This window comes from Strigops habroptila, chromosome 2, assembly GCF_004027225.2.
Source record: "Strigops habroptila isolate Jane chromosome 2, bStrHab1.2.pri, whole genome shotgun sequence".
Classification (NCBI taxonomy): domain Eukaryota; kingdom Metazoa; phylum Chordata; class Aves; order Psittaciformes; family Psittacidae; genus Strigops; species Strigops habroptila.
In genome coordinates this window covers 108,879,256-108,892,349 of record NC_044278.2, presented here as the reverse complement: position 1 = coordinate 108,892,349, position 13,094 = coordinate 108,879,256, and the positions used below count along the sequence as shown (strand labels likewise).

Below are 13,094 nucleotides of genomic sequence, written 5' to 3'. Positions count from 1 at the left end.
TCAAAATTGAGAGGTGTTCCAGTATTTTACTAGATTGTATAGACTGAGTCCTTTACTTAAATGAACACCAGCAAAGTCTAATTTTCTGAAAGTAGTGAGATTATAAGTAACAGTAACAAATAACAAAAGTGACTTGGTTATCTAGCTTTGTTCCTTGATCAGGGGGATCATTGAAGCACTCTTACCAAAAGTTTTTTGGAACTGCAGAAGTTTAAGAGCTCATTGATAAAAGCAGCAGATTTTCCTGTCTCCTAGGTTCAAATCCAAGTTTTTTTTTTACAATATCAGATTCTCATCATCCAGTGCTAAACCTCTGTCTGAGAACCTGGATAAATACTCTCTCTCATGTTTCTGTTTTCTGACAAAGTCTTGTTTGATTTGTTTTTTATGTTGTATTGGATCACTGTCTTTAGGTGGTTTGGAATGAGTTTTGTAAGTATATTCCAGATAGTATAAACAAAGTAAGGTCTTTAAGTTAAATGGAAGTACTATAATTTGGTTTGTTGTTTTCATGATATCATGAAAAGAATGTTGGAGTACGTGGGATGACACTCATGAAAGTATGGAGGTGAATAATGCCATATTCACATTCTTTATACAGATGATTCAAGGGAATCCTTCAAAGGAATTTGAAGAATTATAGTGTATTTGATCTGACGTTTTAAATTCATTCTTGAAATAGGAGAAGTTCCTGGGCTATATAAAATAGAAGAATTGGAACCATTGCTATCTCCTCTGAAGGATCAAGCTTCACAGGATGGATTTACAGGACCAATTTTCAACTATTTCACATACCGTATGTGAACAGAATTATAAGTTTTAATTTATTATGAAGTTACAAAAGTGGTATAATAATGGGCAAATAATTTCTAATGCAGTCCTTGTTTTGTGTGCATTTTTACCTTTCAGGTTCTTGTTAAAAACCAGGCAGGAATAATGATTACAGTGTGATGTTTGGGGGCACAGAACTCTCAGCTTGAAATTCATTTTTTAATCTGTGTGTCTTTTGGATTTTGTATCCATGAAAGTTCTGCAAAACTGCTATGAAATCTGCTGTTGAAAGTAATTAGAAGGAAGAAAGCTCTTGTCCCCATCGATTTCTGGTTTATTTAGCTTATATATCTAGTTACAGAGTTTTCTTCTATTTTTCAATTATACCTGCGAATACTTTGGCATCTGAGTAATCATAAGCAAGTTTACAGCTAGGTTTCTTAATTATTTGTGTTTCTTCCTTGGGCCAACAAGAAGATTAAATAGTTTACAAATAAATAGAAGAATGTGACTGAAAGAATACAGATGCTGGCAGTCATACTCAAAGGCCTTGGAACTACTTCTTGGTTCTATTGGTCTATACTAGTGGTATCTATTTACGTACTAGCAGCTCTTCTAAATTAAAAAAAAAATATATACACTGTAACATACATAATGAGAACCCATGATAGTAAATCAATTTGTTTAAGTACTGTTTAGAAACATTCCTGACCTAGTGTGGAATCTTTTTGTTTCAGAAATTATCTTGTGATAAGTATTTGGAAGACAGTAATTTATGTTGTATTTGCAATAAGTCTACCATCATATAGTCAGATTATCTACTAAATATTTAATATGTTGTCTTTTCCTAGGGATCCAACAAAACCTGCATGTTGTCTTGATCATGGATTCTACCAATTTAAATTTCACAATAAACTGTGAAAGTAATCCAGCACTGTACAAGAAATGTCAGGTTTTGTGGATGGAAACCTGGTCAGAAAACAGTATGAAAAAGGTAAATTGCATTAATGAAAACCTGTGACTTGTTTAAATTAGTATCTCTGAAAATAACTGAGCTTTGGTGAATAAGATCAAAATATTTGAAGTTGTGAAGGAATAATTGTCACTGTGCTCATTTAATCCATGTGTGCAGTACTACAAAGACAGAAAATTTTGCAGAACAGTTAAGAACTATTGGCATTGTTATTTTACCAGTAACATTAATTTCTGTTCTCTCTGTGGGCTGACTTGAACAAAATGCTATGACTCTGATCAAACATGGCATTTAAGAACAAAATACAAATAGACTGCAAGCGAAATGTTAAAGCCAACTGTATTGGGTTTGCATGGCAAGGTTTTCGTAGTGGGGGACTACAGGGGTGGCTTCTGTGAGAAGCTGCCAGAAGTTTCCCCCATGTCTGATAGAGCCAAATCCAGCTAGTTCCAAGATGGACCCATTGCTGGCCAAGGCTAAGCCCATCAGTGACGGTGGTAGCACCTCTGGGATAACATAGGTAAGAAGAGGGGAAAACCAGCAACTGCAACTGGAGAGCTGTTTCTGAAGGACTGCATCCAGTGGAAAGGACCCATGCTGGAGCAGTTTGTAAAGAGCCGCAGCCTGTGGGAGGGACCCCTCACTGGAACAGGGTAGGAGTGTGAGGTGTCCTCCCTGAGGAAGAAGGAGCAGCAGAAACTGACCTCAACCCCCATTCCCCATCCCCTATGCTGCTGCAGGAGGAGGAGGTAGAGAATTTGGGAGTAAAGTTGAGCTTGGGAAGAAGGGAGGGGTGGGGGGAAGGTATTTTAAGATTTAGTTTTTATTTTTCATTATCCTAATCTGATTTGATTGGTAATAAATTAAACTAATTTTCCCACATTGAGTGTATTTGGCCCATGATGGTAATTAGTGAGTGATCTCTCCCTGACATTGTCTCGACCCACGAGTATTCAGTTGTGTTTTCTCCCCTATCCAGCTGAGGAGGCAGTGATGGAGCAGCTTTGGTGGGCACCTGGTATTCAGCCAGGGTCAACCCACCACACCAGCTATGTTGATGATATCTGCTGTTACTAGGGTGCTTGACACCTACTTAGAAAATAGGTTTGTAGTGTGTATATGAGCTGCTCTAGATCTAAGATTGCACTGTAAACCTCGTGTTATTCTTCAATCTTTGTTAAATGTTTTGCTTGATGGAACAGAGTCCGTGTGTTCTTTTTAAGATCAAAATCTGCTTATTTCAGGATGGTCACAGTGTAAGTGTGAGATATATATTGCTTATATATGTTTAAGGTTGCCAAATTCAATATCCTGATAGAGGCTGCCATAGTTTCACAGCCCCAGCTTGCACCAGTGGTGAAGCCGAGCATGTATTCCTAGTAGGCACAGACATAGGCACACATATACAGCACATGTATACATTTAATTGGCCCCACAGAACAACACAAACAGAAACCCTCAGCACAAACACAAACAGTGCTATTGGCATTATCCTGTTCCCTGCTATGAGTGATCACAGTGAAGGTCCATAGGGGGAAATGTGTACATGTGCAGAATGTGAATTTCCCTACTAGCTGGGCACAGACACACAGACCCCCCAGTAATTGCCTCTGGATGCCCTGGTCTCCCCACTTGCTGGCATCTGCATGTACAAACTCCTGAGGCCACAAACCCACTCCAGCTGTTCACATACTGCCTCACTGCATACACACACACAATGGATCTTTCCAGTAACTGGGCTTAGACATCCAGTCTCTCTGGTAGCTGGCCTTGGATCTAGGATCTCCTGATTGCATCCTGCACAGGCACATACACATACATGGACACACAGAGACACATGCAGTTGGGTCTCATTTGACTCCCAGGCTCTACAGTCTTTCAGGCAATTGGCCTGGACCTTCTAGTACCTCTGGCAGCCAACTTCTGCAGGTGCTTCACCAGCCCATAGTAAGTCTTGTGCAATCTGAAATGGTCTTCCATTGCATTCCATAATGTGTCCCAAGATTTCTATGCAGTAATCCCTTCAGTCTAGTCTGTTAGGTGATCTGGCCTCTGCCATTCACATCTGGGATGGGTTTCACACCTGGACCAGGGGGTTGGTCACTCTCGTGAGAGCCATGAGAGCTGGTGACACGTGTCCTTTTCTGCCAGGGTTACTGGGGCTCCTCCACTTGCCATTGTGCCTCAGTTTGAACAGCAGGTTGTACTAAAAGTTCATTTGGCAAAAATATTTGGACCAGCTCTATCCACAGGTAAAAAAAAAATATTTTTCAGGGTATTTTCACTTTCACTTCAGTTGAGATTTTTTTTTTTTTTTAACTGGAGTCTTATCATTTAGTCATATGCCAGAACCTTTGGAAATACTTTGTTTATTTTTACTACTGTATATTGTATAGTTGATAATAAATCAAGGTAAGCCCACTCGTAGAACATGAAAAAGTCTTCAAAGACTTAGACTTGGATATTGTTTAATTCCAGTGTTGTATCCACAACAGTTGTACTTCAGACTGGCTGATTTCACATTGAGTTGTGTATCTTTTTACATCTTTGGCATTTGGGTTATTGTAAGAGTCCTCTGAGAATCAAGTTGCTTTTTCTTACAACCAGCAAAAGCTCCTTTTGCTGGAGAGAATAGGAAATTATCAGTGACAGGGAAAGACAGAACTAATCTTTTTAATGCTATATATATATTCAGTAAATACCTTATTCTGAATAAAGTTATCATATTCAGTCTTTTCAAATAAGAAACTGGATTAAAGGTTTGGTTTTTTTAATTTTAACTCAAATTTTCGTTCTTCATGATTTTCATACAAAAAAAAATCGTGCTCATTTTTTTTAGATACCTGAAATGCTTCTGAATGATGCAGATGAACAAGAAAAGACTGGAAAAGCACATAAGGAACTTAAGAAAAAACACTCCGGTAATATTTAGGTGGACCCACTAGTTATTATTATTGAAACGCTTATCACGCTTGTGTTGGGCATAGACAATAGCATAGATACTTTGAGTCTGGTTTAGGCAGCATATTTATAGACTTCAGTGTTGTTCACATGGCAGGCATTTTGAGCAACGTTGGTCTAGAGCATACATCCTGGCTGACTAAACCAGTCTCTTCTGTCACAAGCAATTGCTGCATATACTCATTTTTATAAACTGATTAAGCCTCATCTTGTTTTGTTTTGTTCTGTGTCTTCCTTCCATGTGAATGTTATTTTACAACCTCAGAATCTGATAATTTGAGTTGTGCATGTTTTCATTATTCTTGTCCTAGACCTGATTATTTTACTTTAATAATTCTTTATCTCCAGTAACTAATTTCTTGTAAATAATGCCCTTTTTCAGAATAATTTGGTTTTATAATAGCTAAAATTTAAAACTTAAAATTTAAACATTTTTAAAATACAGTGTCATACAGTGATCTAGGAGACCAGTACCAGCACTCATTTGCATAGTACTTTTAGCCACTTTTCATAAAGCATTACTCTTAACTACCACTTAGAAGTCATGGAGCCAACAGAGTATGAAATGGGGAGTGGTTCACTGAGGGTTTCTTGTTCTGTACAGCTTTATAATAGGCATTCCAACCCTTAGGAATAATGGCCAAGCTTAGGATTTTGCGGTCATGCTACCATTCATCTCTATTCTATATCGAGGTACTTAACCTATGCCTCAGTACTTATTGAAGATACTAATTTATATGTAGATACGTTTTAGCAATTTTTTCTTTTATAGGGTGATATAGTTTATTTTACAGTATTTTTGGGCTTCTTTTGAGAAACTGTTCAAGAAACTGAAGGACCTGGAATGTTCAGAAGAAACTTCTTGTATACCTGTCATCAAAGATAAGGAAGAAGACAATAACACATGGGCTTCATTTATAAAAAAGTCCAAGTATTTTCAAATTCTATTTCTGTGGAAAAAAGCTGCTTTGATTAGCCCTCAGTAATCTGCAATTAATTTTGCCTTATTCCCAAACGTCAATGAAATATTTTACAGCTCTGAAACAATTTTAGTACATTTCTTTTTGAGGAATATGTATTTCAAGTGTAATTACATGTTGTTTCCCTGAAAGTATTTGAAAAAAATGTATTCTTTGTGAATTTTTTAATGCCCTTAATTCATAGCTGAAAAAACATATTCTGTTGCTCTGCCTTAGTTATTTTAATGCGAGATAAGAATGAATGTATTATTGTCTGTGTAACAAATTATGTTGTACAGGTGATTCTGATTTTCTGAAGTCATTTCTGGCAATCCACGAATCATGTAAAATGTATGGAGCAACACCTAGCAGGTATATGACATTCCTTCGTATATACAGTACCATCAATAACAGTAAAAGAAGAGAGCTAATAAAAAGGCAGAACCACTTGCAGGTATGTATTTAAAATATTTTTAACATGTGGCTTTTCAAAATACTCTCACACTCGGAAATGCCTTTTATAGCTGCTAGCATGGTTGTGTGAGGTGTCCTCTGTTGGTATATGCTCATGCTCTGATTTCAGGAAAGGAATAGTATGAATTTTAGTGCACATCCTTGTTCAAATGCCTCAAAGAGTGAAGAGTGGTTTCTTGTTTTCGTTAATATTTTTCTTCAAGAGTGTATCAGACTGGAAGAGTAAATAGTACTTGAAAGCACATCAGTTTTTTTTCATCTGTATGTGTTGGAATTATGTTGCAAACAACCCATCATCTTTCCATCAGTTTAAGTCCTGCCTCTGTTGGTATAAGTTTTCCCAATGTAGCTACATATTCCATCCCTTTTCTTTATATCTCTACAGCACTTTCCTGCTTTGTGTGATTCTTGCTAGTTCAACAAGCAGTTTTCTTTAACCTCATGGTGCTCTTGTGTAGCTTTGGCCAAGATTCCCTTTGTTATGATTCTCTCTCATTTTGTGTTTTCGAATTGATGTTGAATTCCTTTTCCACGTATCAGACATTTACACAGTTCTAGACCAAATGCAGTTCATCTCATAGATGTCACTTTCCTCCTGTTGTGTATGCCTAACATGCTTGGTTTTGAAACCCACTTCTTGTTTCGAAACCCATGATCTTTCCAATCATACATACTTCTCTACCTCCTCCTCCCAGTATATTTCTGGAAAGATCTTCTGCATGATCCTTCAGGACATGTAACTTTTGGCTTTACCCTTCTCCCTTCCCTTTCAGCCCCTTTTCCCAGTGACCCTTGCTGCTATTCTGAAACCACACTTGTAAAGCTGTATTTCTTCTTAAAGCATCTATCAAGATTAGTTCCTTACCTTGTATTCTACACTGTATTTATTCTGCCTGGCAATATTTTTCTGTCTCTGCAGTAGGCTATTTAAGAAGATTTACATCTGTAATGATGGAAATTGCCTTAGTATTTATTTAGAAAGTAGCTGTGGTTTGTTTGTGACAGACACTCATTTGCTTGTAAAATGTTCTGGTTAAATAAAAGTAATCATTTAAGTGAAAATTAGAGAAGTGTATCCTAAATCAAAACACCTTCCAGGTAATATTTTTTTCCCAGTACGTCTTGACATGATTCTGTTATCTAATTACCATAGAGTAAATAATTTAGAAAGTGTGCATAAAGAAAATAATTAAGCGTAATTGAGGCTTTGCTTTATGTGCATATATGTTCTTTAGAAAATGTACAAATATGTAGAAATAGGATAATTTAATTCATTCTTATTTAATTTTTGTCTATTTGCTTTTAGAGAAGATCCGAGGTGCTAATATCAGTTAACTGTAATGCTATTGAACTAATGAGAACAAGATTATGTACTAGTTGCTGTTCCATTAAAAGTTTATTTAGAGATTTTTGGTTTTGACTTTTTGATGTAGTAACAGATTTTATAGCAACACATCTAGAAGTATTAAATCTCACTTTTGTATTAAATAATACTAAAAAAATGTAAATATCGAGAAAATGTGGAACATAAATTAAAAATTTAAGAATATTAATCTACAGCACTCTTAGTTTGTGCATAATGTTTGTAACCAACCTTCATTTAAATCCTTTTAAAATTCATTGCTACATAACTGCTTTTTATAAACATTTATAGGCAGGTATTTCAAAGCTGAATGAAGCTAAAGCCCTGGTAGATGAACTGAACAGAAAAGCTGAAGAGCAAAGCATTTTACTCAAAACAAAGCAGGATGAGGCTGATGCTGCCCTTCAAGAAATTACAGTATCCATGCAGGTGTTGTATACAATGACATCAAAAAGTTGGGAAAAAAAGGATGTGCTTTTCTATTTTTGGTCTCGTGCCTGTACTTTGTTTTTTTCAGGGGTTACAAAACCTGATGCTTTTACAAGAATTTGCCTAAGAGAATGCATGAGCCCTGAGACTTGAATAAACTGCAACAGGACAGAGAATTATGTAATTGAAATCATATTTGAAGTGATGGAGTAGGAAGATGTTGGTGCAAGTTTTGCACCTGAGTAGTATTTACTGCTGTAGTTTATTCTGAAAGTTTTCCTAGAAATTCACAAATCCAAACTGGTCCATTTTATGATGTTTACTACAGATAGGAACTTTAAACAAAAGACTGACAAGTAACACAATTTTAAGTAACAAATACCAGTAATTAAATTTGTGGACTGTTCAAAAAAATCTATTTCATGAGGTCCAGTCGTCTTAAAGTTAACCTCAAAGAAGGTTAAATAATACCTCTGTGTTCATCACTCCTTGAATTTTTATTCTTCAATTCAGAGGTAGACATTCTGGTTTTTGAGAAGGTAATTTTCTTTAGTAGTGTTTTCTCAGTTAAGTAAAATAATTGTGCAGAAAATAGATCTCTACATTAATACTTCCAGGAATCATAAATGTAGGATAAGCCATAACGAATCTGCTGTCTCTGCACTGTTTTGTCACTGGTTTAGTCTGATCGGTCTGAAGAAGGTTCAATGCCAAAGAAAATGTTTAATGCTTTTAGGCTCTGTTTGCACATAAATTTGAATAATGATGGTTGGCTTGGTGTGTTCACTGCTGGCCTCCAAGAGTTTATTATGCCATTTTTCCTGTTTTCTATTTTAAATACGTGTCTGATGTTGTCCAGTAGAGTTACAGGTTGTGTGGGTAGCTCATATCACATTGTAGGACAAAATCAAAGAATAGGCCAACAGCCATGAAACAGGATGGGCCTGCTGACATCAGAAAAATTACAGTAGAATTCTGATTATTTAGATTAGCATAAAGAATAGGTGCCCTCTAACATTTTAATGTCACTTCAGATGTTCTGGTTTATGAAAGAGAGAGGGCTCTAATACATGCAGACTCTTTTAATCTTCTTTCAGAGCAAGGCTTTTGACCTACAACTGAATTTTAAGGTTTTCTTATTCAGAGCCATCATTCAGTACATGTACATTTGTACGAAATGTCTAATCGAGTTTTATGTAGCTAACGTTTTATGGATTTGAATATGATCTTCAATGACATGCTGGTCTATAGCTTGGGTTAAGTGCTCAGAAAGATTATCTCAAGTTTTTTTCTGCTTACGTATATCTGTTACCTTCTGCTACAAGTTCAACTCAGCTCAGCAATTGCTGCTGATAATTATGTGTTGTATACTGGGAAAACATAAACTCTGGGCTTTGTTGTATGTTTTAGGTGAACTGAGCCTAGAATATTAGTCTTTTATTTTATGCATTTTATGCATTTATCCTCAATTATTTTGTAGCTGGCATTGGTAGTCCCTGGGATTTTGGTGTTTGGTTTTTGTTTATTTGTTCATTTTGTATGTTGGTGATTTTTTTTTTTTTTTGTCTGTTTGTTTTTTTGTTTGGTTGGTTTTGGGTTTTTTTGTTTTGGTTTTTTTTCTTCCTTTTGTTTTTTTATACTAGGTATTTATTGTTGTACTGAAGTGCTTAGGAGCCCTGGAGATGGCTAATAGGTACCATCTCCTGTATGGTAGGCACACTACAAATCTAAAAAAAACCCAGATGTAAACCTGAAGAGCTTAAAATATATATTATGATGTAGGACATATGGCAGGTATCTTTACAGACAGATGGGTGCAAATTTACTAGTAAACAAAATATTAGTATTTTTAGATTAATAGGCTTTAGTTCCAACACGACTGCTGCTTCTATGAGCATTACAGAAAAGGAGAGTTCTAATGGTGTCATGAAAGAAATAAATAGAAATGTGAGCGGCTACAAAGACAACAGCTGGAAAATATTACTTTAAATATATAGTAAAAAAATATAGTAAGAATTTATAGTCTGTCACTGCTTACCCTTTCAGAAGGAGAGTGACATCTTGATAAGGAATGGAAAATCAGAGGCAAGAAGAAAAAATGTCATAAAATGAGCCTCAAAAAGAGATGTACAGATCTTGTCTGTGGTAAAGAAAGAGGAGACACAGTAAAAGCAGAAGATGCTTATTCCATAATTTAGTTAATTGTCATTTTGTCATACTAGTCAACATGTCTAGTATCAACATGTCTAGTATCAAACAGTCTCAGGTAATATATTGCAATTGGTATTTTGCAAATTACATTACAATCAAGATTAAAAGAATAAGAGACCTAAAAGAATAAAATCTATGTAAATTTGAAAACTAAAGGTATTCTCTTGTTTTAGAGTGCTAGTGAGCAAAAAACAGAAATGGAAAAAATAAAACACCGGATAGCAGAAGAGGCTGCAGAAATAGAAGAGAGAAAAAGAAAAATTGAAGTGGAACTACAAGAGGTTCAGGTAAGTCCTGCCATGCAAAATATTTCTGCAAAATGTATCCCTGCATTTCTTAAATCTTGCTCTAAATTATTTTGATATTAAAACTTTTATGTATTAGAAAACAGTATTTTGTTTACCAGATTGATATTTTAATTTTGGCATTTGAGTTCTGTTAAATCTTTATTACAGAATGTATTTTCAGGCCAAATCTTACCTCCAGTTTCTATTTCTGGATTGCTGTGGTCTACAGTTGAGCTCTGCAGATTTTGTGGAATGTTTTTCAATTACTAATATCTTATATAGACTAACTACATTACTCTGCCTAGATCAAGCTGGTTCTATCAGCTGAATATAAATAGTTTAATGAGCAATAATTTCCAGTTATCACTAAATTCAGAAAATTATATATCCTAACATTGCTCATAACAAACTGCTTGTTCCAGAGACCTCACAGCCATTAAGCATCAAGTTTTTTGGGAGGCATGTGTTTTCAGTCATTGCTTTTAGTCTCTATTTTTCATCCTATCCATTTAAAAATTGTATTAAACAATAAGGGAAAAGTACAGCAACTTAATTTTTGTCCTTTTAAATATCATAGATGCCAAGGAATTATGTCCTTGTATTGAAAGTGACATAGAACTGCAGGATTAGGGTAAATACCTTTCTGTGGTCTTTGATAAATATGAAGGACGTGCAAGGTGTGCACAGTGTTTAATGATAAACTTTAATTTTCTTCTGTCTTCTTATAATTTTGTTGCTTTGTTGATAAAGGCAAAGGCTGTCTGGGTTTGATTAGCTACTGAAGATAAAAAACTTTTGTGACCTGTACTTCTGCATATCTTTAAAAAGATACCCTCAGGCATACCTACAGATATTAATTAGCATCATTATTGAAACATATCTGTGTCCCAATGAACTTTTAAGCAATGAAAGAGCAAACAAACATGATTGATATTAATACCTGCATAATGTTTATGAATTATAGTGCTGAATGAAAAGTGAAGGAAGGTCAGGTGTATAATATGCTGGGTTTTATGGAAATACATTTATAATCACATAAAGACACATGGCAATTTTTAAATAACTGTGCACATGAATGCGCATCAATGGTGGTTGGTTAGATAATAAAATAAATACAAAGAACAAGAAATTGTATGAAAACTGAAATGGCAAATGTTCCGTTTCTTATATCCTCATTTCTTTTTAAATGTATTTTTATGTTTTAAGCCACTGGTTAATGAAGCTAAATTAGCAGTTGGAAATATAAAACCAGAGTCTTTGTCAGAAATCCGGTCACTACGGATGCCCCCTGACATAATTAGAGATATACTAGAAGGAGTTTTACGGCTGATGGGGATTTTTGATACATCGTGGGTGAGCATGAAGAGGTAAGGATATTGTTTAAGCTTTAAACTTAATCAGTAATTTGCGATATAAAAATCTTTCTATTATATTCAGGAATAACACATATGCAGAATTCTTTGGTCTCATACAGAAATAACCTCTTTAAGATTGCTTCTTCTTTACTGAGTTATTCATTTCTTTTTACAGTTTCTTGGCTAAAAGAGGTGTGAGGGAGGACATAGCAACCTTTGATGCTCGTAATATTCCAAAAGAAATACGAGAGAGTGTTGAAGAACTTCTTTCTAAGAATGGGACATCTTTTGATCCAAAGGTAATTCCTGATTGCACTACATAAAATAAAAAAGATGAAAAAAAGAAAGGAAAAAAAAAAAGACATGATTGTCTGGTTTTCCAACATAATTTTTGGAATGAACTTAAATTAGAGAAAAAGTGATGAATTCTTAAAAATTGTCAGTCTAAAGAGATAAAATTGTAGCAGAGATTACTCTGTTGCACACTGCCTCTAACAGTGAGAATTTTTTTACTAATGAGCAGTGGGATGAGGAGTCAAGTCCTCAGAGATTTTTGTCACTGGTATAAATTAGAACTCAGATCAAGGAATTGTAACTGGGTCCTTCTGCCTTCCTTGTAATAGTAAAAGTCTTAACAGTACACTTATTTAAAAAAAGAAGGACTAATGATGATTAAATGTATGGGTGACCTTTGAGAATTGATTTGGTAGTAGATATAAAAAGGAATTCTTAAATACTAGTTTCTTATTTTTAAAAGGAAAGTTGTAGTTCCCTGAAAAGAAACACACTAATAAATGATGCATTAATTTAAAACTTACTGACTTCAGTGAAGCTTCATAGCTGTAAAGACACCCATTATTTTGTTACACAGCTTGATGGCCTAAAATACAATCTCTTAGTAACAATTTAAAAGATTGTTCATTAGAGGAGCTGACTAATTAGTATCTTTAAGTTGATAACTTGTAAATCTGTTGCAGTTATTTATGCTGTATTTATCTCATCTACATTACACTTCAAGGACGTTCTTGTAACTGTTACTGATTTTTTCAGAATGCTAAACGAGCCAGTGCTGCAGCTGCTCCATTAGCAGCTTGGGTCAATGCCAATGTCCAGTATTCCCATGTCCTAGAACGAATTCAGCCTTTGGAAAAAGAAAAGGCTGGCTTGGAAGCGTAAGTTAGACACTGTTACGAAGTAGATGCTCTTAATTCCAATGGTGGTGGGTGAAACCAAAGCTGCCAAGGAGTAATTAAAGTTTAGTAAAAAAAAAAAAAAAGCTGCCTCATCCATAGGTAATAAAACCTCCATGCT

General features: G+C 35.1%; 1 protein-coding gene across 5 annotated transcripts in view; it reads left to right on the top strand.

The window, feature by feature from the left end:
• DYNC2H1 (dynein cytoplasmic 2 heavy chain 1) overlaps nt 1–13,094 on the top strand; it is a 156,057-nt gene that overhangs the window by 43,516 nt on the left and 99,447 nt on the right. For 4 of the 5 annotated variants that reach the window (XM_030475679.1, XM_030475678.1, XM_030475680.1 and 1 more), the window contains 9 exons: nt 683–796; nt 1,623–1,765; nt 4,584–4,665; nt 5,964–6,118; nt 7,793–7,930; nt 10,315–10,428; nt 11,635–11,795; nt 11,959–12,082; nt 12,834–12,955. In XM_030475679.1, coding sequence (XP_030331539.1) covers nt 683–796; nt 1,623–1,765; nt 4,584–4,665; nt 5,964–6,118; nt 7,793–7,930; nt 10,315–10,428; nt 11,635–11,795; nt 11,959–12,082; nt 12,834–12,955 — 1,153 coding nt within the window. Of the gene's footprint in view, nt 1–682; nt 797–1,622; nt 1,766–4,583; nt 4,666–5,960; nt 6,119–7,792; nt 7,931–10,314; nt 10,429–11,634; nt 11,796–11,958; nt 12,083–12,833; nt 12,956–13,094 lie in introns of all 5 variants that reach the window. The other variant, XM_030475677.1, reaches the window with a different exon arrangement.